General features: G+C 39.9%; 1 protein-coding gene across 2 annotated transcripts in view; it reads right to left on the minus strand.

Annotated features, from left to right (window-relative positions):
* Positions 1-3,055: 3,055 nt before the first annotated feature.
* The window catches only part of NEDD9 (neural precursor cell expressed, developmentally down-regulated 9), a 165,349-nt gene continuing 143,527 nt past the window's right edge, over positions 3,056-24,877 (minus strand). For both annotated transcript variants that reach the window (XM_082259724.1, XM_082259723.1), the window contains exons 3-7: positions 15,713-15,811; positions 14,741-14,830; positions 11,622-12,761; positions 4,032-4,121; positions 3,056-3,947 (exon numbers count right to left, since the gene is read on the minus strand). In XM_082259724.1, coding sequence (XP_082115850.1) covers positions 3,438-3,947; positions 4,032-4,121; positions 11,622-12,761; positions 14,741-14,830; positions 15,713-15,811 — 1,929 coding nt within the window. In that variant the 3' untranslated portion in view covers positions 3,056-3,437. The remainder of the gene's footprint in view (positions 3,948-4,031; positions 4,122-11,621; positions 12,762-14,740; positions 14,831-15,712; positions 15,812-24,877) is intronic.

The raw sequence follows: 24,877 nt of genomic DNA on the forward strand, positions 1-24,877 counted from the left end.
GGAGCAGATGATGTGGCTGCCACTGTTTAATGGAAGGGTTTATGGTACTGTGTTGATTGCCATTCTGGATTATTTTCCTGTTTTGGAAATTATGAAATAGGTAAGTCCCTGCTCACAATTAGGTCAAGATACCTCAACATGTACAGGACAGGAGTTTGTGGTGAAAGATCCAACTCATTTTTACATTAAACTACCAATCCTGCCTTTCCAAGCAAATGGGTGGCTTCGGGAAGAGATACTAAAGCCAGCCATGCCTGAAAATTTGGCTGGTTCATCAGGGACTGGCGATCCATGTATGGGCAGGGTGGTTGTACAGAAGCCGATCTACTGATCATCCTTTGTACAACCGCCCTGTTGGATTTTCGCTTGATCAGTGTTGCTGGCTATTCTGATGGCAGGGAAGTCTGCCCACTGTCAGAACACAACAGATCAGCGGGGAGGATTCCCCCATCCACCTTAAATGTGATGAGGAAAATCAGGTCTTTTTTTTTTTTTTTCGCTCAACCCAATGGATGAATGTAAAACAAGGATTCATGTATGGACTGCCTGAAAGTCAGTGGGTGATTAAGCCTGCTATCATTTACCCAAAATTGAATTACTATTCCAGGATAAAGCAATTAAAGTGATTTCTTCATACCAGAGATTTGCAAAGTCTTTTTAGTGGACCGTGAGGCTTTGCATTTCATGTTTACCTTTGGGCTGTATGTGTGACTTGGACCTTACCCAGGGCCAGGAGTATTTTCTGAATGCAATGGACTATGTGCAAGTTCATAAATTGAACCTTCCATCAGCCTGCAACATGGGAGAGCTGTGCCACACTCCTGGCACTTTCACATATACATAAAAAAAAATACAATCAGCAATAGAGTGGCGTCCACACTGAATGGCAAGTATGGCCAGATTGTGGGTCCTAAAGGAGCATCAGTCATTTTTAGGAAGTAAATTACAAATGCTTTTCAAATGCTACAAATGTTTAGGACAATAGGTGCCCAGTAACGAATGTCCAGAATGAAGACTGCTCGGATCATATTGTAAAGCGCTGTGCAAACTGTCGGCGCTATATAAATCCTGTATAATAATATAATAATAATTTTAAACATTGGCCCCTGGGCACATACTGCCCTAAATTTTAATAGTGCAATGGAAATTGTGGAACCGCACACAAAGTAGATGAAAGCAAAATTGTTTCTTTATTCTTCAAAGTTCATGAACAGACACACAGTGTGAGGAACAGACAAGTCCAAAGGTTGACGCGTTTCACGGCACGAACGGCCGCTTACTCATAGCCACAGTCACCACCACTGTGGTTATGAGTAAGCGGCCATTCGTGCCATGAAACGCGTCAACCTTTGGACTTGTCTGTTCCTCACACTGTCTGTCTGTTCATGAACTTTGAAGAATAAAGAAACAATTTTGCTTTCATCTATCTTGTGTGCGGTTCCACAATTTCCATTGCACATTTCCGGATGGCGGATCCAACCAGCACCAGGTTGGGCTAACACACCTGAGCGGCTTCCTTTCTCTTCAGTATCCTAAATGTTAATAGCACTTGCTGCACCATCAAGCCACAGCAGCTTTCAGTTTCTTATAAAGTTTTACAGGCTACCGGCAGTGGGACTGGATTGTGCACCTTTGCCTTTTGCCTGCACCTAAACACCACAGTCTCATATGCCAGGGTTAAACGCTCAGTTTGCATAAGGCCCCATAAGATAGTAATAAAACCAGTAAACAGTGATGAGTTTCTTTCGGCAAAATTATCTTTTGCATTTTATTTTTTTTACATAAAAATGTTTAAATATTTACCTCACATACATACCTGTGGTACAAACGTGATCTAATAAACATTAATATAAGTTATGACACTGTCTTTACTTTCAAAATGAGTCAGGTATTGTGACCTTTAAAGCTAAACCCCAGCCTATATATATATTTTTTTTAGTTTTGCATAGAGTGGGGAAGGGTTTAAATACCAATGTCGTGTTTTTATTGATGTCTGTGTCATGAAGATTTTGTAGGTTTGTGAATTCTAGCAGCACTTTTCTTACAGCCATAGATCTAAGATATCATGGGTGTTGCAGTAAAGAGACAGATGACGGTGTCCCAAAACAAAGTTCAAATACAGTGATCTCACCAGCACACCATAACAGATAATCAACAAGACATTTACTCACTATCACCTTTTTGGGCCAATGAGGACCCCTTCCCCAGACAGACTGTGACCAGAGGCATTGTCTGGCTGAGGAAGGGGTCCTTAGTTGCCCAGAAACATCACTTTCTCTATGGTGGTGAACAGGGCTGTCTTTAACACAAGGCAAAAGGGGCAGCTGCCCTGGGCCCAGTCATTGCTGTGGGGCCCAAAGCAGCTGCCCCTTGAGCCCGCACTGTCTGCAAATAGTTGATAAGTGAATTCAGGAGAGCCCAAGAAAATGTTTGCCCAGGGTCCAATCAATATTAAAGATGGCCCTGGTGGTGAATAAGCATCTTGTTGATATTCTTTCTAAATGGTGTGCTGTTGAGATCTCTGTGTACTGTCCTGATATGGTGTCACTAGGACAGGAAATCAGGGTCAAACTGTTAAAAGAGGACACTAACCAGAATAAGGACCTGAGAAGTTCTATGGCTACCCCGCTCTACTAAAACTTTCACTGCTGTTTGTCTCTTTTGGTGAGATTTCATTTGACTTCCTGTCCTGATGACAGAGTGACAAGAAGTGAGGAGAAATATGCCCAATTGGAACTCCAAAAGCGAAAAAAAAAAACATATTTTATCCCTTTTACATATACTCCAAAATTTGAAAGGAAGGTTTGAGTGAAGTTGGGCTTTAATAAAGTTAATAGCAATGTGGAAAGTTCCAAAACCAGGCAGTTCGAATTCATCTTTCTTCCCTTTTACCTTAATAATAGATGGCATCTTTGCTTAAAGATACTGCACACTACCTTATCTACATCCTCATTTGTCATCAAAAAAGGCCATCTGATCAGCACTATTGGCTTAGCTGGAAAAAAATGGACCTTGGTGTGAAATTATTCATAGAACGGAAAATAGCAACTATAGGAAAGTCAGTATTTTTTCTTGCAAAGGTCACATTGTCAACTAACATCTAGATGGGCAAACGGTGTTGGTGCCTTATAAAGTAATTTGTTATTTCAGTACATTCACAGAAGTAAAGTATAGGGATGTACAGGTTTTTTCAATGTCTTTTTTACATCACGTAAGGTGCTTATTTTGGGGGAACGTTAGCATGTAATATATCATTGTATATCAATGAGGATTATATTTGTTCTAAATGTTATGGCCAAGCCAAAATACCACATTTGTTCTCTTTTTACACAATACAAAAATCTACAAAAATATAATGTTAATATTTACAAAAAAAACTCTGAATCTCTAGTCATAGACAATACAAATATATACAGCTATAATAGATACAGAGAGTCTCATAAGGACGCCATCTGAACTAAAGAAAGTTTAAAAAGCTGCGCATGGTTGGAAAGTTCTGTCACGCGGTCCACCATTGCCTGCAATGAAGCGGAACTTGGATAGTTCAAAGCGGCCATCTTGGTAGCCATCACAATACTTTTAAGGAGTTCACACAACTGGTTGCTGGAATTCATCAGTCTGTTGCAGATTTCCTTTGTGGACACTTGTCTTGCCAGAGTGTCGCCAATAAATACCAGTTTGTGGGCACTCAGGATGACAAATTTGCTGTGAGCAACAAAAATCCTGGGAGGCTGTGAGGTGCTCATGCAGTTGAAGAAAGCGTCAATGGCGTTGAGGAGGGAGATGAAGAGTCTCTCACATTGGTCAGAGTAGAAGGACAGCAGCTGCTTATCTTGAGGAGTCAGGGTACTGCTTTCAACAGGGACACTATGAGGTGACTTCCACTTTGAGATATCACTTTCCATTGGTCTGGTAATCTCTTGCTCCAGCTGCTGGAACTGACTCAGCTGCAACAGAGATAATGAAAAACATGATCTCCTCTGTCATCTCTAAAAATAACGGTAAATGAAAAGAAAGGGGAAACGGCTTACCTGATGTTGTTCCAGTTGTGGTTTTCCGTGCTTGATAATATTTTCCTTTTCTAAAAGTTCTCTCTGGTGACGTTCAAATTCTTCTTTTCCCTGAAAAATAAAGCAAGTTGGTTAAAACATTTTAGTGATTATGTAGTGGAAACAGCGGGTCATGACATAAATCACAGTGAGGTAATTTCTATATATAGAATCTGCCAAACATTTCATTAGGGGAAAGTCATGATGTAAAAATGAGCTGAAGGTGGTGCCTAAAGTACAACAAAGGTTCCTGTATGACAGTGTAAGCAAGCACAATATCTAGTTACTATGCATTGCACAAGCCTCATACAGAAAACAAAAATCTTTCTTTTTCCTCCCTGACCTAGCCAAATACGCTTTCATTTGTGTCTCAAACGCTCATACGCTCCCCTTCCAGACGCTGCAGCTCACACTGGGAGGGTTTCAGTTTTAGAGGCATTGCTGCCAATCTAGAAAGCAGCAGGCAGGACTGGGTCAGGTGCTGATTGACAACCTGCAGACTGTGAATTGGCAGTATTTTGAGTAATGATGATGGACACGTCCCCTACAACACTTATTCATTACACGGCAGTGCAAGGAGGTACAACCTACATGAAAGTAGCAATTAGCAGTGCAGCATTGTTGCCACACCATCACAGGAAGCTGCATTAGATATATTTACTGGCAGAATCCTTAGGTATTGGTAGGGCATTGCAGGGGGGACTAAAAGAAAACTGTATGTGCAGATCAGAGATGTATAGTAACTAAGTAGAACTACTTCACTACTGTACTTAAGTACCGAAAGGCGGTATCTGTACTTTCCTAGAGTAGAATTTTTTTCTCCTACTTCCACTTTTACTTCACTACATTTTTTCAATGATTTTAATACTTCTACTCCGATATTTTTTTTTGTGCTGCATAGTTACTCGTTACAATTATAAAAAATTATTAACTGCCAGAACAGTAGATGACAGGTTTCATGAAGCTCAAAACATGTGTATTATCAGCGCATACGAAAATAAATGCTACTGTATGTATAAATAAAAGCTGCATTTGAAATAATAAAAAACAATATGATGTTCAAACTTTTGACTTTTTTCTTTAATAACTACATAACACAGTACTTGTACTTTTACTTTCAGTACTTGAGTAGCAATTTTTTTTTCAAAACTACTGTTATTTTAAATTTTTAGTACTTGAGTAGCAAAATTTTTTAAAAAACTACTTGCAATACTTAAGTACAAAAAATGTTGAATACTTTAGTACTTTAACTCAAGTCACTTTTTGATTGAGCACTTCCACTTCTACTCAAGTCACTTTTTGATTGAGCACTTGTACTTTTACTCAAGTATGGGTTTCGAGTACTTTATACAACTCTGGTGCAGATACAGTTATAATTAAGTGCTGCAGCACATATTTCTTTTTAATGGGAAGCCACAGTTGCACTTTAATCCAGTTGGTCTATGACAGAGTTTCTCAACCAGGGTTCCATGGAAGCCTAGGGTTCCTCCAGAGGTTTCTAAGGGTTCCTTGAGCAATGACCAATTCTGCCTCTCAGATAGGTTCCCACTGACACTATTGATCTTTTTAGCTATCTGTAAGGGGGTGATTCTTCCAAATGTCCACAAGTGTAAGCAGCATTTCTTTCCCATTGGCCATCAATCTAATGTACCAAGAGCTGTAAATATAGTATTTTTTAGCACGGAATCCCTGAGACCAGAAAGTTATTTCAAGGTTTCCTCTGTGTTGAAAAGGTTTAGAAAGGCTGGTCAATGAGTACTTTAAATGTAATCTCTGAACCATTCACTCCCAGAATGCCAAAGAAACCCACCAATCAGTGCCTCTAGCTGGAGTGTCCATGCTGGCTGTGCAATTTACCTATTAGCAAGGCTGTAAAGGAAGGCCACAAATATGATTTAGGACTCTGCTGCTGCTCTAGAATTGGCCTGTAGTCTGGTAATTCCAAGGCCTCAATTTATTGAAAGGCTGAAAAATAGGGTAGCAACATTTCAAAGGAAACAAGCTGACCCATGTTCCATTAATATATCTGTAAATTTTCATAAGAAATACTGGAAGTGAGCATGCAGAACACACATAGGGAAGATTCAATAAAGCTGCTTTTCTGGCATCCATCCCTCTTGTATTGCACCAAATTCATGAAGCATTTGTGACACTTTTGGTTCTAAGAGACCCATGCACCAAATTCAGATAGTTCTAAAATGCGCCACTCATTGTGTCACACTGAATCCACCAAATGTAAAAGTGCATCTAATTAAGACCAATTCTCTTTTGGCATGCAGAGAGAAAAACTGGTTCAGACAGGAACGTGTCTCTTGTCTTTAGGAAAGTGTCCCTTGTGCCTTCTAAAAGTGGTGCAGCATGAGTCACATTTAAGTTCTAGACAGGGATATGAATTTGGCCATATTTAAAATGCACGAGGGACACTTTCGCAAAATCTACCTGCGCCAGTCTTTATGAATTCCAGGGATTATGGCTCAAAAGGGGCCTTCAGCAAGGATGCCTATAATTTAATTAACTTGTAGGCAGGAACTGCAGTGCGCACATCATGCAGGTTCTAACCTGGATTACTTTTACATGATTAAAATTTAATATGTTTGATATTAATAAGTTTTAGATATTTTAGTGCAGATTAAACTTTAATAAAAAAAAAAAAAAAAAATAGCTTTTCTTTTGTAACAAAATCTTGTACAAATACAGACATATGAGAAGTTTGAAGTTTCATTATGCAGGCAGACATACAGTATCTCACAGAGTACACCCCTCACATTTTTGTAAATATTTTATTTTATCTTTTTTTGTGACAACACTGAAGAATTGACACTTTGCTACAATGTAAAGTAACGAGTGTACAGCTTGTATAACAGTGTAAATTTGCTGCCCCCTCAAAATAACTCAACACACAGCCATTAATGTCCTAAACCGCTGGCAAAAAAAGTGAGTACACCCCTAAGTGAAAATGTCCAAATTGGGCCCAATTAGCTATCCCCCCCCCCGTTGTCATGTGACTCGTTCATGTTACAAGGTCTCAGGTGTGAATGGGGAGTAGGTGTGTTAAATTTGCTGTTATCGCTCTCACTCTCTCATACTGGTCACTGGAAGTTCAACATGGCACCTCATGGCAAAGAACTCTCTGAGGATCTGAAAAAAAGAATTGTTGCTCTAGATAAAGATGGCCTGGGCTATAAGAAGATTACCAAGACCCTGAAACTGAGCTGCAGCACTGTGGCCAAGACCCTACAGTGGTTTAATAGGACAGGTTCCACTCAGAATAGGCCTCATCATGGTCGACCAAAGAGGTTGAGTGCACATGCTCAGCGTCATATCCAGAGGTTGTCTTTGGGAAATAGATGTATGAGTGCTGCCAGCATTGCTGCAGAGGTTGAAGGGGTGGGGGGTCAACCTGTCAGTGCTCCGACCATGTGCCGCACACTGCATTAAATTGGTCTGCATGGCTGTCATCCCAAAAGGAAGCCCCTTCTAAAGATGATGCACAAGAAAGCCCGCAAAGTTTGCTGAAGACAAGCAGACTAAGGACATGGATTAAAGTAACCATGTTCTGTGGTCTGATGAGACCAAGATAAACTTATTTGGTTCAGAGGGTGCCAAGCTTGTGTGGCGGCAACCAGGTGAGGAGTACAAACACAAGTGTGTCTTGCCTACAGTCCAGCATGGTGGTGGGAGTGTCATGGTCTGGGGCTGTATAAGTGCTGCTGGCACTGGGGAGCTACATTTCATTGAGAGAACCATGAATGCCAACATGTACTGAGACATACTAAAGCAAAGCATGATCCCCTCCCTTTGGAGACTGGGCCGCAGGGTAGTATTCCAACATGATAACGGCCCCAAACACACCTCCAAGACGACGACTGCCTTGCTAAAGAAGCTGAGGATAAATGTGATGGACTGACCAAGAATGTCTCCAGACCTAAACCCTATTGAGCATCTGTGGGGCATCCTCAAATGGAAGGTGTAGGAGCGCAAGGTTTCTAACATCCACCAGGTCTGTGATGTCGTCATGGAGGAGTGGAAGAGGACTCCAGTGGCAACCTGTGAAGCTCTGGTGAACTTCGTGCCCAAGAGGGTTAAGGCAGTGCCAGAAAATAATGGTGGCCATCCAAAATATTGACACTTTGGACCCAATTTTGACATATTTACTTAGGGGTGTACTAAGTTTTGTTGCCAGTGGTTTAGACATTAATGGCTGTGTGTTGAGTTATTTTGAGGGGACAGCAAATTTACACTGTTATAGAAGCTGTACACTCACTACTTTCTTCAGTGTTGTCACATGAAAAGATATAATAAAACATTTACAAAAATGTGAGGGGTGCACTCACTTTTGTGAGATACTGTAACTCAAATTTTAGCATTTCTGAAACTGAAAAAACAGAATCATGAAAAACAAGTTTTTGGCAACACAACATGCAAGTGCATAAAAAGTGACATGTTTAAAGCAGATGCCCAGATTTTAGTGAAATGTATATAATTAATTTGAGCCAAGCGGGTCCAAATGAACTAATTTCTTCACTACTGGACGTGCCCACTGTGTGCTTTCTATGTATGTAGCCTTAGATACATACAATATACAGTTCTGTGTTCCAGTAGCAGATGGGGACTGGTCCCAGAACAAAATCTAGTCAGGCTGAACACTGCTCAGCTATTCACAGGGAGCTTTGTATTCTATGAATGAAGGCAGGTCGATGGCATCATAAACTCTGACCATTCATTCATAGAATACAAAGCTCTCGGCGAATGGCTGAGCAGCATTCAACCAGGTTCATCACGACACGATTTGATTCTGGGAGCAGGACTGGAAGTTCTAGTCCTGATGCCGAAACACACCACTATATGCTGAATGTAGCTGAGGCTACATAAAGTCTTTAACAGCACTCACAGTGGGCACATCTAGTAGTGAAGCTTATAGTTTATTTAGACTAGCTTGGTCTAAACAAACTATTTAAAGTGGTTCTAAAGGTTTTTACTGTAATGCATTACCTGTATTAGGGAAAAAAAAAAAAAAAAAAAACATCACAATCTGTTTGTCACCCCCTCCATAAATACTTATCTGAGTCTTACATCGATCCAGCGGTGTGCCCATCTGCAACAGCTCTGGTCTCTCTTTCTGTGCTCAAAGGACACATTGATAGCAGTGCGAACCATTGGCTTCTGCTGCTGTCAATAAAATCCAGTAAGAAGGTTGCTGGGGGCATGGCTTAGCCATGCTGTACCGACGTGTCTAAGGATGCACATAGCCTGGCTCGGGAGCATGTCCGGACATGTGCCCCCATAGCAAGCAACTTTTTATGAGGGCACACTCAGAAGAGGAGGTAAGTATAACATCTTATTTCATTTTAGGTAAAAAACCAGGCTGGAAATCAGCTTTATTAGATATTATGGTTTTTGACGAGCACTACACATTTATTGGATTGTATGATCTTTTGTATAGATACCATTGACTCCATTGCAGTTTATTGGTTTTGAATATACAGTAAACCCCCGCTCCATCGCGGTTCAGTTTTTGCGGTCCCGGTATATTGCGTTTTTTTTTTGTAATGTTATTTTACTATATAAATCATTAAAAATGAAATATTTTTGTGTTTTCCTTAGCTCTTGCTATGTCTCTCAGTATCTTTTATGTGTTTAAATGAGTTTCTATTGTTTTAAAAGTGTGTTTAAAGACCTAAATGCTTTTACACGTACAGTGACAGTAAAAAAAAAACATGCCTACAATGCATTTTAATAGGTTTTTTCTATTTCGCGGATATTCACTTTTCGCGGCTGGGTCCGGAACGTAACCCTCGCAATGGAGGGGGGTTTACTGTATTGTCCAACCATACTAAAGAACTTCTGCTGCTATAAAGTCATACAGGAGGTAGGACAGGTCATCTAATCGATACAATTGTAATTTATTTTGAGATATCTGGATATGAAGTTCATTAACCTCCTTGGCGGTAATCCCGAGCGTGACTCGGGGTTGATTTTTCATATCAGGAGCGGTAACCCCGAGTCACGCTCGGGGTGGATTGCAGAGAGCGCAGCGGTGTTCTCTTACCTTCTCCTGGCGATCCAACGATGATCTCTCATTGCTGTGACCGCCAGCCGAGAGTCCCGCCGCTCCTCCGTCCCTCCGTCGGTGTGATCACTTCCTAGTTCCGTTCCCTGCAGCAGCAATGCTGCATGGGAGCGGAACTAGGGAGGGAAATTCAAAAAAAAAAAAAAAAAACGCTGCACAAAACACATAACACATTTTATATTATATATATATATATATATATATATATATGCATATATATATGCATATATATATATATATATATATGCATATATATATATGCATATATATATATATACCGGTATATATATATATATACCGGTATATATATATGCATATGTGTATATATATATATATATATATATATATGCACACACACACATATATATATATATATATAAGATTATATTATTGATTCAATTATAATTCATGCTTTATATATTATATATATATATATATACACACATATTTCTATATATAATATATAATGCATGAATTATAATCTAATCAATAATATAATTTTATTATATATATTATATATTAAATAATAAAATAATATTATTGATTCGATTATAATTCACGTGTTTGTGTTTGAAATTTATCACATCTGGGATGTCTACTAGAGTCTTGTTTTGGTCAGGTTTAAGTCAGTAATTACTAAGAATTGTAGGCCTATAATACATAACGCCAAATTTCCATGAAAAGAATTGTACCGCTTTTGGTATGTAATTCCTGACATAATCATACCGCCAGGGAGGTTAAGAACAATTACAACAAATAAACTCTGCTGCAAAGCAGGCAGGATGGGTTGGAACATTTTGGGCGATCTAAGTGGATAAAATAGGGGTAGAGCACTTTAAAGCCAATGGGGTGTTATTAGGTTATGTCAGCTGTGAAAAAGGGGTTGTAGGATATTTAGATCATCTGTATAATAACTTTGCATTATGGCCAACATTATAGAATTTGGAGCCTGTCAGTAAGCAAAATAACCCACAGACTAGACCTGCAACAACAAGTTTATAACTTAGTGGTCCACAGTTAACCAGTTATAACTGCACACTGTTTCTCATCTGTGATTCCAAAAATCCACATGAAGTCCTGCACTTTATACATTAAAAGTACTTGCACATACTAATAGTAACAGCAGGGAAGTATAGGGTTCAGAAAAACACTGACTACATTTCAAACAGAGCAGAATGAATTTAATGGGTTTTCTCTTAAATAGGGACACTGTAAACTATTTATGCCACTGGTGCGCAACAGGTGTACAGATGGTCTGATGAGGTCCTCAGAAAACCTTTTTACTAAGTGTGAGAGAATGCTCTGCATTCCCTCAGTCAATAGAAATGCTGTGACTATGTAGGTCTTCTAAGACTTTTACATAACTAGTCATAGGATATGTGAACACTTCTAGCAGTGCTATAATTTAAAATGACTTGCTAGCTCTGCAAAAATGTACTGCTTGTGCATAGCTAAAATAGAGTATATTAACACTTCAAACTTGTTAAATATGCAAATGTTACCTGTAAGTGGACATAATCGTAGTCATCCATCCAGCTTCTCATTGTACTATCCCGACCCATGAAATTAGGGTTATGCTCTTTCCCCATATGTGGAAAGGACTTTTTGTTGTCATCTTGTATATGAGGTTTTGAGTCACTGTACATAATTTCAGAAACACTGCTGATTACCTCCGAAGGTCTTCTTTTTTGCATATTAGCAGGAGCATGCTTAAATAAATGCACAGCATTATTACTAATTGTTGTTGTTAGCTGCTTTGCATCGTCCACAATTGTCCTAGCAACCATGATAAACCTTTCAAGGCTGTCACATTTGTTGGCAGTTTTATTGAACGAAAGAACATTGAGCGACCAGTTGCAATTATTGAGTTCTTGACTGGTTTGTGTTAAGATCTGATGAGAGTCCTCCATTCTCTGAAACTCTCTTTTAATTTTATTGTAAAGCCCAGGCTCCGACACACAAGATGCATTTATTGTAGCCCCTTTTGAAAACTGGAGAAACTCCAATAGGGTCTGCTTTACTTTGTCTACAGCAGAATGTATTTCATTAATATGCCTTTCCATGTAACTGTAGGATCGCCACTCAGCATTGACAAATGTCAAAAGTTTGGAGACAGAAGACTCCACCATTTGTTGAAGTTTCAACAACAGTTCAATAGCAGAGTCAGGATCCATCAAGAGCTTTTTGTCCTGAGAAGGCGAGGATGTCACGGAAGATTCCTTGGAAGTTGTGGAAGATGTAGACATGTTGCTCCTAGTGCTTCCAGTGCTAGAGAATGAAAGTCTATTTACACCATCAGTTGCATCCTGAATCCCTTTACAGTCCTGCTGAACCTGTGGTGGGAAGTCATAGATCCCTTCCTGGTCATCAGGAAAACTTCCGGTCTCTTCAGAGAAATGGACTCCACGAGGGAAATCATAATCTTCAGATGTGCACTGATTTTGCTGGTTACGAGGAAAATCGTATAAGCTGGATTTCCTTGGAGGTGTCTCAGAATGTAAATGACCGTTCATTTTCATGCATTGTTCTTGACATGTTTTTGAACTTGGAGGCAAGGTGTCATATGTTGCTTCAGGCTTTTGCTTCATTGAAGAAGGGAAATCATACATTTTATCCTTACTTGGGGGCAAGGTGTTATAGATCTGTTAAACAGCAAATGTAACCAAATTACTTATTTAGCAGACCAACTGTGTTAATTAAAAAAACAATTCTGTTTACAGCAAGTCTAATATTTAAAAATGCAGTTGTCATTTTAATCTATATGACATATTTTATGCCAGGTTAACAAACTTTAAACTACACAATGTATGTTTGTTTGTCGGTTTTAAAAAAATGACAAAATAATCTTTTTGCCCCTAAGGCATCTATCGCTTATTCATACCAAGAGAATGGCTATAAAATGATATTACTGTGGTACAGGACCCCCCAAATCCCACATAAAAATCAATCCCTGAATATTCTCTCTCTGCTGGAGATGCAGTCGAGAGGAAGGCACTTTACTCCACATATTCTAGTCTTGCCCAGCCCTACAGGACTTTTGGACTTACAACAATACACAAGGGGACGGATGTGTCTCTTGTGGGAGATCCGGCGGAATATCTACTCCACGTTACTCCATCAAATGCTACAAAAACTCTCTCCTAAAACAGGCGTGTATAGCTGCCATGTGGAAGAAATCTCCACCTACTATTGCACACTGGATGGATCGTGTAGCTAACATACAGTTGATGGAACAGCTGACGGCCGATGTCAGAGAACAAACAGAAAAACAATTTCAATTCCGGACCCGTGGTTCCTTTACTAAGACTCTGGGCCCTCATGAACGAGTCAGGGGACCACATTCAGGATGGGAAACTGTGGAAGTTTCCTCTCTCTTTTTCCCTGCCCCCTTCTTCCCTCCAGAAAATGGGACAAGTCAGGGCAGCAGTTGCACTTAAATATATAAGCCTGTTCTCTTTCATATATGCTTTGAATTTCAATAAGTGTGAATGCCTCAGTGCCTTTGGATGTCCCCTTGGTTTGTTCATTTCTGTAACCGTTTGCTCTGCTCTACTGGAGTTCGAAAATAAAAAATTTCCAAAAAATACAAAAAAAAGAAAGAAAAACATTCTGTTTTTCAGTCTGCCTGGTCTTAGTGGACTTAATTAAACTTGATGTAAACCTTCACATATACCCCGTGACGTGAATAGCCTCAGATGATACACAGAGATTAATTGAATCTCCCTTTATAAGTTTTACTTCTATCTATATATTATAGCATATCTTCCTATTTCTACACTTTTTGGGCAGATCGTGTTAGAAGTCTTTCTTCCTCCTCATGTAGCAGTGGGGGGGGTTGGGCTTACACTGTGTATGAGTTGATTGGAGGAAAGCCCCCCCTCCACATAGGCAGAGGAACAAAGGAACATGCAGAGCTGTAGTCTGAATAGACCAGCTCTCTGCTAATCTACCTCTAAGCTCCCTCCCTGACACAAATTTTCAACTGCTTTTATCTTGTGTGTCAGAGAACTTGTCAGGAGTGACCCTGCTGATAACAGAGCAACAGAGCACCAGAGACAAACGGACCTTAGAGCTTTGGAGAGAGAAAAGTAAACACTACAGATATATGTGACTAGGTCAGATTTCATGAATGAGCTTTACAACCATTTTAAATTAATCCTATTTTCATCATTCAATGTTAATAGTCATTTTGAAGTGGATGAATAAGGGACTAACAGAAGGTCTAAGATATTTACCTTTCTAGAATAAACTGCTTCTCCAGGGTCCTCCAGTGTTTTGTGTTTTTTTTTTTTTTTAAAAGCCTAGATTTTGGCAATGTGATCTCTACCAATGAGGAAGTTTAGAATTCAAACTAGCTGATCCTTCCTTTCAGGCAAGAACCAGCCAAGTAAGAAGGCTGTATTATTCATCATTATTCTATTCAGCAGTACTTTTAACATAAATATAAATTGGAGCATTAAAAAAACACACACTTCACATAAATTATTAGGTCACATATCAATATTATCAAATGAATATGAATAAAATTACCTAATTCTTGTCATGAATAATAAATGCAGCTCTGTGCATAGGTAACCAAGATTGAAATAATGAATAATGAAGAGAGAAATCAAATCCTTACCACTTGTGGAGGAGGAACGTCGTAAATTCCTTGTTCTCTGGCTGGACTAAAGCACATGCTATTTTTAGAAGGTGGTGGAACATCATATACCTGGAACAGAATTGGGATAAACGGATTTGATTATTATAGTCTTTAGAGTTACAGAATTTGTAAATTGCTTCCTAATAGCAGAACCTTATCAAAACTACACATCGTCTGGACAGAGCAAAACTACACAACTATCTGGATACAGATATATGTGTAGCAACTGCCCTTTTTTGGATTGGATATCCAAAGAATTGTTGTACTTTAGCAATTAAGTCACTCAGAAAATGCTGAATCCTCAATTTGCAGGCTTAATTAATTACGTTGGCCACAGGAGGCACATGGGCACGTGAGCATGATCTGATTGGCAAAATATATTTTTCATTAAAAATGTTTTCATTAATTTGCGACTTCACTTTGCCAGATTGTGAGCTACGGAGAAAGGAGGAGAGCATGCAGATATCCAGAGTGCAGTCTTAATCACAGGGTCCTTCAAAAATATTTTAACCCAACTGTTAGTCAGTCAGTGGCTCATTACCGATATTTGCTGCTGCCCATAGACATGATAATTGTCACCTGATCATTACTGTATATAATATTCATGGGTTCCTTTTGTAATTTGAAGTTAGGAAAAGTCTTTACTGTAAAGATAAAATGTCCAATTTAGCCCATGTAGGGTCAACTTTAACCTGTAAAGCAGTAAATACAACTACAGCAATTTTTCCTTTTTTATATGTCCACTAGGGAAGGGCAAAAATAATTCTGATAAAGAATTAATAACTGCTTGGTTTCCAGCATTTCTAGCGAATACCAGTGCAACCAACTCAATAACTGATGTAAGAAAAACCAAAATTGTGACCTCTCCAAATACAAAAAATAAATGTAATAATTAAAACAAAATGTTGATATCAAATATTTAGAGTTTTTGGTATGCCCTTATGTACCTACCCCCTGAGGACGAGCCGGCGGGATATCATAGACACTGGCCTGCCATACTGTAGCGGATTCATGGTTATATCCTTGACAATGCCTGATTGGATTTACTGCCTATAATGCAAAAAAACAAAACAGAAATACTACATGAGCGTTAAATGACAACTTCTATATAGTAATAATATAGTATGTAATAAATGCAGTAAGTAAGCAGTATATACCTGTAATATATATACATATACATATATATATATATATATATATATATATATATACACACACATATATACATATATGCATATACACACACACATACAACCGGAGACAGCTTCTATATAGTAATAATATAGTATGTAATAAATGCAGTAAGTAAGTAAGCAGTATATACCTGTAATATATAGATAAATAAATATATATATATATATATATATATATATATATATATATATATATATATATATATACACACACACATATACACATATATACATATACACACACACATACAACAGTAGACAGTCCTCGTTTATTAAAAAGTAAAAGGTAGTCCTGTCTGCAATCCTCTAGTAACTACTAGACAAACGTTAACTTTTTTTAGTGGTGGTAAATAGTTGCTTTGGGAAACACAGGGGTTGATTTACTAAAACGGGTGTAGTTCAAAATCTGGTGTAGCTCTGCATAGCAACCAATCAGCTTCCAGATTTATTTGTCAAAGCCTAATTGAACAAGCTGAAGTTAGAAGCTGGTTGGCTACCGTGCACAGCTGAACCAGGTTCTGCATGCTCCAGTTTTAGTAAATCAACCCCACAGTTCTTTCAGACACATCAAAAATGAGTTCCAGTAGCAAACAAATAAAAAAGACAATTATTTTCTCTGATTATAATTATTTACATACATTTCTGCAATATCATGTCAAAGCAGTGCTAAACAGTGCCAGCATATTTTTTCAGTAATTTGCAGAAAATGAAATATAAAAATGGCAAGCATTATAACCTTGTGCCTTTATTTATAGTTGTGGGATGACAATACTATCTAAAGAATGGGGAATATTTTTATTATAAACTTCTTATCCAGTGAAAAAAACCAGGGACATTCCAGTAAAAGGAAATATTTCTTTGGCTATATGTGCTGCCTCTTTCGGAATGTACTTCCTGGCTTCTATGCTAATGAACTCCTTGCCATTTCACTTATTTAGGTTTCCACTAAATTCCTTCAGTCATTTTGTGGAACAAACAGCACATTCCAATCTTATAATTGCTTGCTTGTGCAACAAAAGAAACAGCTGGAGAGCCTGCAGATAATGGTAAGGCCCTAACCCAAACACCGAATAAGCAGGCCTGTAATCACATCTCTGCGAGAAATGCTTATGTCTTAGGCTACGTGACAAGGGCATACAGTAGAGTCCTTCCGATTCAGGATGGAATACTTACATAGTTTTATATATATATAGGTTGGATGACATTTATGTTAAAAAAAAAAAGGGATATTGCATTAAAGCAACAAATTGAACAAATTTAAGGCATATTTCTACTTTGCAGCCAAACTGGGATCTCACCTACTATCTGCTACATGTTCCCACTCACATAGCATAATTAAGAAAAAAAATGCTGGGTCTATGTGTCCCCAAAACTTCAGTGGAATGATATTGGTTTTTGTACGTTTGCATCCATGAGATGAGATACATGAGGTATTTTCCAATTTAGAGTGCTAGCCATTTTCTTTATATGTTGACCATGCATCATTACTGGCCGTGCACCCTCCAGTCTAAGGCTGGCCATACATGTTTAATTTTATTGTACATTTTTCTGTTAGATTTACCAAAAACCATATAATATGAGGCCAAAGCTAAACAACACTTTCAATTGTATCCAATTAGGCAGGCCCTTGTACTACATAGTTGAAGGTAAATCTAAAGAAAATTGTACAGAAAATTGTATAATGTATGGCCAGCCTAAGACATTAAAAGTATTGATGAGGAATGCAATGTTTACGAATTGGGTGTTTGAAGTCCAGCCAGGTTGAGATATAGCCTGGTCCAGCCATAGATACAGTGGAAGAGTGAGCAAAGCCACCCAAGGACAGACTATTAAGCCCTGTACACACAATCAGAATATTGTACCAAAAATACCTCTTTCTAATCCATTGTACGATAATCTGATCGTTAGAACATAGCCTTCACCTGAAATTTTCCAAAGAGACAAACTTGAAAATTTTTCTCATACGATACCAGATCGTACGATTTTTGTTTAATCAGTACAGTTTTCGTTCGAAAATACAATACAAATACATTACATCGCTTCCGAATTTTTATTCTGTCGGGAATTTTCATACTCTGGTAACCTATTCTTTTTCGATATGGAGACTAGCATGCAAAAAAAAAAAAAAATTAACGATCATACATCTGATAATCTCATTGTGTGTACTATGGTGATGGTGATGGGGGGGACACACTGGACACCTTTGCTGCCATTGTGCTATGTGCTTGGTGTCCATGGTGCCCCTCCCCCTTTGGGAGGATTTGGTTACCTCCAGGCCCACCTGCCCCTCATCTATCCATTAAATGCATGTGCTTCCATTGGGGAGACTCTCGTAAATTAGTAGGGTTAGGACTGCAAGTAATACAGGGTGCCGTGAAGGGGCCTTGCAGCTTACACATGCATTTGCAAATGTGTGCCAACTAAACCCCTGTTTTTAACGCATACTGTTGGACAGGTTAATTTGGTTGGTAAGCAGAATGGTTGGTGAGTTGAGCAATCAGATTATCGAAAGATCCGTCGTCCGTTTTGTGTGGCATGCTAGTCTGATGTGGAAAGTAAAGAGGTTATTTTCATACGAATTTTCCCGTACGACAGAATTCTACTTCAGAAGTGATGTCATGTGTTGGATTGCTTTGTATGTGTTCTTTCATCTCTGAGCATGCCTAGTCTTGCTCTTAGGATTTTTCTTCTGTCAAAATCTGTACTAATGAGACGAAAATTGGAGGTTGTATTACGGACAACAAAAATATTATAGCCTGCACATCAGGATTTTGTCAGCCGAAAAGTCGGAGATGGCTGTCGAAAGCACCATACTAACAATCCGAAAATCGGCAGATCGGTCGTCGGACGAATTTTCTCTACAGATATTCTTATCGTGTGTACGGGCCTTTAATTTGGGAATTTCCTCTGTTTTTGTCTTCCACTGTGTCTACATGCACTTCTATGGGCTGCCTGCTTGAAGCTCTAAGGTGGATGCAAATGTGGAAAAATAGAGGCTCAACAACACGCAGGAAGGATGCCAGCGGCTGTCTGATGAAATCCTAAAGCATAGAACCATACTTTGCATCTCAAAAATATATTATAATGTAGAATTTTCCAAGTTTATTGTAGAATTTATACTCTTTTTGGTGAAGCAAAAATATAACAAAATGTGCATAAAAGGATAAAGGATAACATGTGCATAAAAGGATAAATAAATAAAACGCAGCAGATAAAAAGAACAAATGCTTGCAATCTTTAGTGATAAACCATTTCCTCTCTGTATGTGGCATCATTTGAATCAGTTTACTAACTGTGAAGGGTTAATTTAATGTAAATGTACCATATTGTGGTGCCCTTGCTGTGAAGGAGGCCTGAAACAATGCACCCATAGTGAAACGTGAGAAACAAAAAGGACAATGTTATAAACTTTGAAAGAATACAGAGGCTTAGATAAAAGCAGCCTATTACAGTATCTGCCCACACTGAAGAAATGCGTCTGTACTCTGTGTAATTTCCTGTGTACCGGCGTACACAGAGGTTACACTACTTCCTGTCCCTCACATTTCAGTTCCTGGTCTTCCCATAAAGACTGATTTTCTCAGGGAGAAGCTGTAGGGGAAACAATGAGGGATCTTGTGTGAGAAAATAATAGTGAAGCAAATCATTTCTTTCCGCTACTGGACGTGCTCCAGATATCTGAGAGGCAAGGTGACAGCCTGTAAAGTAGCCTGAGATCAGAGGGAAATGATCTGACCTCTGCTGTCACTCCTTATAGGCAGGGGCAGGTGTTGTGGCTAGTAATGTCACCAGTACTGGTCACCGATATTTACGTCCCTGACACGGCAATACTGTCCTATCCTGGTATGTTCTTCGTATTTACACACTGTACATACACATTTTCAAGCAAGTTCAATTTGATCAGGTTCAGAAATTAGCTACAAAACTGTGGTGTATATTAAATGTCTCAATAAATGACTCTTCTCATACATCATTGCTTATATAAAACAGAAGGCATAAAGCTTCTATTGCACTATTTATAGAAAAACTGTTGTGTGAGGGCCAGTTCACACCTGTGCGTTTTTTTCTGCATCAAAAAATGCATGAATAATAGGTTTTATGGTTTCCAATGACGTAGTTCACACCAGTGCAGTCATTTCCAGTTCCAGAAAAAAAAAGAGAAATAGAACATGCTGCATTTTTTTTTGCACTGGAATGCGGTAAAACATATTTAAAATGTACTGGAACGCACCTAAACGCACTGGAACACACATGTCCTTATTTAGGATTAAGAAAAAAAAAGGCGGTGGGAAAGGAGGCCTGTATCAAAAACGCACTGGAATGCATAAAAAAAGCATCAAAAATGCACACACAGAAAAGCATCCAGAACATCCGGACTGCGTTTTTATGGTGTGAACTGGCCCTTAGACCCTGTTCACACTGGGGCGACGCTACTTGCCGGGGCGACCTCACAGGTCGCAGTGCGCAGCTCGCACCGCGACCTCGGAGCGGCCGGCATGGACTTCATATCATTGAAGTCAATGCAGGTCGCTCCAGGTCGCCCCAAAGAAGCTCCGGACCCTTTTTCTAAGTCGGAGCGACTTGTGTCGCTCCTATTAGAACGGGGTCCACAGCTTCTCTATGGCAGGCGACCTACGGCGACCTGTCAGGCGACCAGGTCGCCTGACAGGTCGCCCCAGTGTGAACGGGGTCTTAATGTCTGAGCATATGCACAAGCATCATCAATAATCCCCATATTATGTCTAATAGTCTAATATGTTTATTTCTTTTAATTGTCATTTCCATTTAGTGGCCATAATGCTGTATTCTTCTCATTAAGGGCTCTTTCACACGGGCGATCCGATCAGATCCGCCTGTCAGTTTTTTAGGCGGATCTGATCGGATCCTCCATACAGCTCTATGGGGCAGCGGATGTCAGCGGAGACACCTCCGCTGACACCCGCTGCCATCCGTATCCGATCCTGTCCGTGAAATCTGGTCGGATGGAAACCCTATTTTTCCATCCGTTCAGTGATTGGATCGGATGAGAGCGGAAAGGCGGTCCACTCTCATCCGATCCCCCATAGAGGGCAGCGGGGGCTGAGACACCTCCCTCTCCGCACTGCAAGCGGAGATGGAGCTGTCATCTGCCGGCTCAGCGGGGATCGCGGATCGATCCCCGCTGAGCAACACGGATCCGCCTACGGAGGCGGACCGTGTGAAAGAGGCCAAAAGCAGTAGGAAACTGCGGCTTTTGTAAAAAAAAAAAAAAACACATGCAAGACAATGGCATAAATGTGCTAGTATGCATCACATACTAGCACATGATGAAATACTCACCTTGGAATAAAGCCCTCCAGCACTGAGAGGGCTGACATCTTCTTCCGGGTCTTTCCTCTGGGTTCGCAAGCTCTGGCCATGTGATTGGCCAGAACCACAATGATGTCATTCCCGCGCATGTGCGTGGAGCCCTTGCTTCTGGCACAAAGGTCTGAAGTTCTGGCAAGGTGTGCCCGGACTTAACAGCGCATGCGCCGGTGACGTAACAGGCTGCATCCAGAGTCAATACCTGCTAAACAGTTTAGGAGATATTTATTTTACCTACAGGTAGGCCTTATTATAGGCTTACCTGTAGGTAAAAATGACCACGCGGGGATTACTACCGCTTTAAGGTATTTCAGGCAGGAGATAAGCCTTACTTGACATTTCTGCTCTGACAAGGTGAGAATTCAAGTAAATAATCAAAAACAAACAATCCCTGATAGATAAAGCTGCCCTAGTAGAACAATTCAGCTGTGGGGATTCAGATAGGTGACTAGTTTTCTTTAAAGAAAAAAAGCAGTTATTTCCATAAGAAGGGTAATGGTAACTAAGGCAGGCCATACACGGTTCACATCTTGGCCGGTTCAGCAGGAACCGACTGAGATTTGAACCGTGTATGGGCAGGTTGATTGTACCAAGCTGATCGATCAATCAATGCCGGGTTTTACCTGCGATTATCGCTAGCGGGGAAGAAAATGGCCCGACAGGAGGGATTCCCACATCAACACTGTCTCTATTAATGGGGGAATCAAGCAAATTTATTTCCTGCGGGAAAGAAATTCACTCACTGTTTGGCCGACCTAAAATAGGAGGTCTGTAACTTGTGGGGACATTTTTTGTTATGGTCATGTAGAGATATAAGCAGCTGAAAAAAGTGCTATGTCAGTTTGGGGGTGAACTACGTCCATACCAGTCAACTGTACCCCAACGGGTAACTAGACTGCTGAAATAGATATGCGCAAACTGTTTTCCTCCGTTCCCGCCACTATTGTGATAGATTCACCTCTGACATGCAAAACAGCCACATGTTTGACATCAAGTCTGTGGTTCTTTTTTTGTATTTACACTGGCAGTGCTTAAATAAACACTGCTTTAATGATTTTTAGTGCATACACTTTCATTGATGACTGTCTATCTTTTGCTAAAGTTCCAAGACTGCCCTGCTGACATCAGATATTTAAAGCATTTGTTTCCCCAACACTTCATATTCCTGTTATGAGCCTGCTGTACCTTGTACATGTATGAGAAAGTATCCCGTTCTCTTAGTATGCTTACTTTATGTAAAATTCCTGCAAGTCCCCTTGCTTTCCTATTAAAGAGTTTGTAAACTTCCAAAAAAAAAAACAAAACAAAAAATGAAAGACGAAGGCATAATGCGCTAGTATGCATTGCATACTAGCTCAATATGAATTACTTCCCTTAGAAGGAAGCCCCGGCAGCCCCGCCAGCTCACCGCTGACACGGCCAACATGTTCACCCATCTTCCTTCCGTTTCACATCCTCTGGCCATCTGATTGGCCAGAGCCACGATGACGTCACTTCCGTGCGGGAGCCGCTGTTCACAGCACAGGGCTCTGAAGGAATGGCACGGGCAGCCGTTCCATCAAAGCACATGCGCCACTGATGTCACTGGCTGCATGCAAAGTAAATATCTCCTAAGCGGTGCATGTTTAGAAGATATTTACAGTACCTATAGGCAGTGCTTTAAGTGGGCTGGTATGCACTGGTACTCAGTACCGCCATTTCAAAATATGGCTCTTGAGCATACCGCCACCTCTCCGTACGCCTTAGCGTACCAGTACGCTCATTTTGGACATCTGCGCCCTCAATTGCCCCCACCCCGAAATAATATTTCCCACAAAACCAGTCACCACAAGTGAGTCCCCCTGCTCTGGAGTCCCAGCCCAGGCCAGTGGGGGTGCTCTGTGGGGACCCTGATGTGGGGTGGGGGACAACATTTATAGGCTATAATAGAGTACCGTCACCTCTTTTGGGCCACTTAAAGCACTGCCTATAAGTAAGCCTTATCATAGGCTATGCTTAAGCTTTACTTCCTCTTTAAAAACTGACCACACTAAGCAGTAAAACACATCATAGTGTACCCTCCTCCAATGCTTAGACTTATCCTGACACCCCCCCGCTGCACAGCCATTGACTGGGAAGCTCAGTGTGCTGCTGCTTGTCCTCCCCCCAGCTCTTATGCAGCTGAGAACAGAGGGAATGTGATCACTTATAAAAAAAAAAGGGAAACAAGTTTTTTATAATGTTTTTTATATCTATACAAAAATGTTTCATCTTTCATTTCTATTTTATATTGAATGGGTTGTTTTACGAGGTGATCGTTTACAATCACTTTAAGACAGATGTATCTATGATATTAATAATACAGATCAAACCTTTTCTAGCACATATCAATGACACCTGGCTGAAAGGTAACATAATATGTAGCAGGCTCTCATTTTTTTATTCTACAAAACCCACGTCATAAAATAAGACAAGGACGTAAATAACATTTCAGAAGGTTTTCAATAAAGCTTTTCAGCTGCCCCAGGTGAATCACCAATGAAACACAAGGGCCTGGACAAACAGCAGGTGCTCTTGCTGTACAAACACTCAGGACAGAACAGAACATTCAGGGCCCATCTATTCAATGAATGCCATCCATTTAACCCATTAGTTATACAACAGCAGTCAAAACTAAATGATCAGAAAAGGCTTTAAAGTTCCAAAAGCCATTTCCTAAAAGTTCTGATGATCACTCATGTAAATGACTGCTGAGGTCTTTTTAGCATTGGCACATCAATGATGGTTTTAGGGTGCATTTATGTCGCTAAGTAGGCTGTATGTAATGGCTCATTTTCATTTCTTACCCTCTAATTTCATGATTTTATGTCTATGTGCCATGCTTTTTCCAGCTTGCTAGACTATCTCTGAGGCGGACACTTGTTCCTCTGTAAAGCCCATCATTATATATTTTAAAGACCACCAATATGCAACCCAATTATTAAAATTATGCTTGATTTTTTCGTCTCTGTAGATTGACAGGTCCACTGATATTTGGTAGATGGTATGGAGTCAAACCACATGATGACCACTCTCAAACTTTAGAGGTGAGATTTGCTTTCCAGGGTCCACACACCTGTTGTGTCCATTATGGGAAGGTCCCAGTCTACCCGTATTATTTTGATAAAGAAGAGGTTCCAGAAACACACAATTCTGGAAGAAAGATATCAAAGTTGGGTTGTTAAATGAACAGTTTCTTCCCTCGACACAAGGGTGGTGGAATCCTCCAAGCTGAGACATTAAGGGTTATTTACTAAAACTGGAGAGTCCAAATTCTGGTGCAGCTGTGCATAGAAACCAATCAGCTTCCATGTTTTATTGGCGAAGTTTAATTGAACAAGCTGAAGCTAGAAGCTGATTGGCTACCATGCACAACCAGAGTGCACCAGTTTTAGTAAATCTACCCCATTGTATTCTGACAGCTTTGTCAGAATACACTGATCAGAGACTGCAGCTGCTGATCGATAAAAGTTTTCCAACTTTCCAGTCAACAGAGTTCAATCCAATGATCGACTTCTGACACACAGGGACAGCCACACGTGGATTGAAATTCGGCTGC

Source organism: Pelophylax lessonae, assembly GCF_965119305.1.
Source record: "Pelophylax lessonae genome assembly, chromosome: 5".
Classification (NCBI taxonomy): domain Eukaryota; kingdom Metazoa; phylum Chordata; class Amphibia; order Anura; family Ranidae; genus Pelophylax; species Pelophylax lessonae.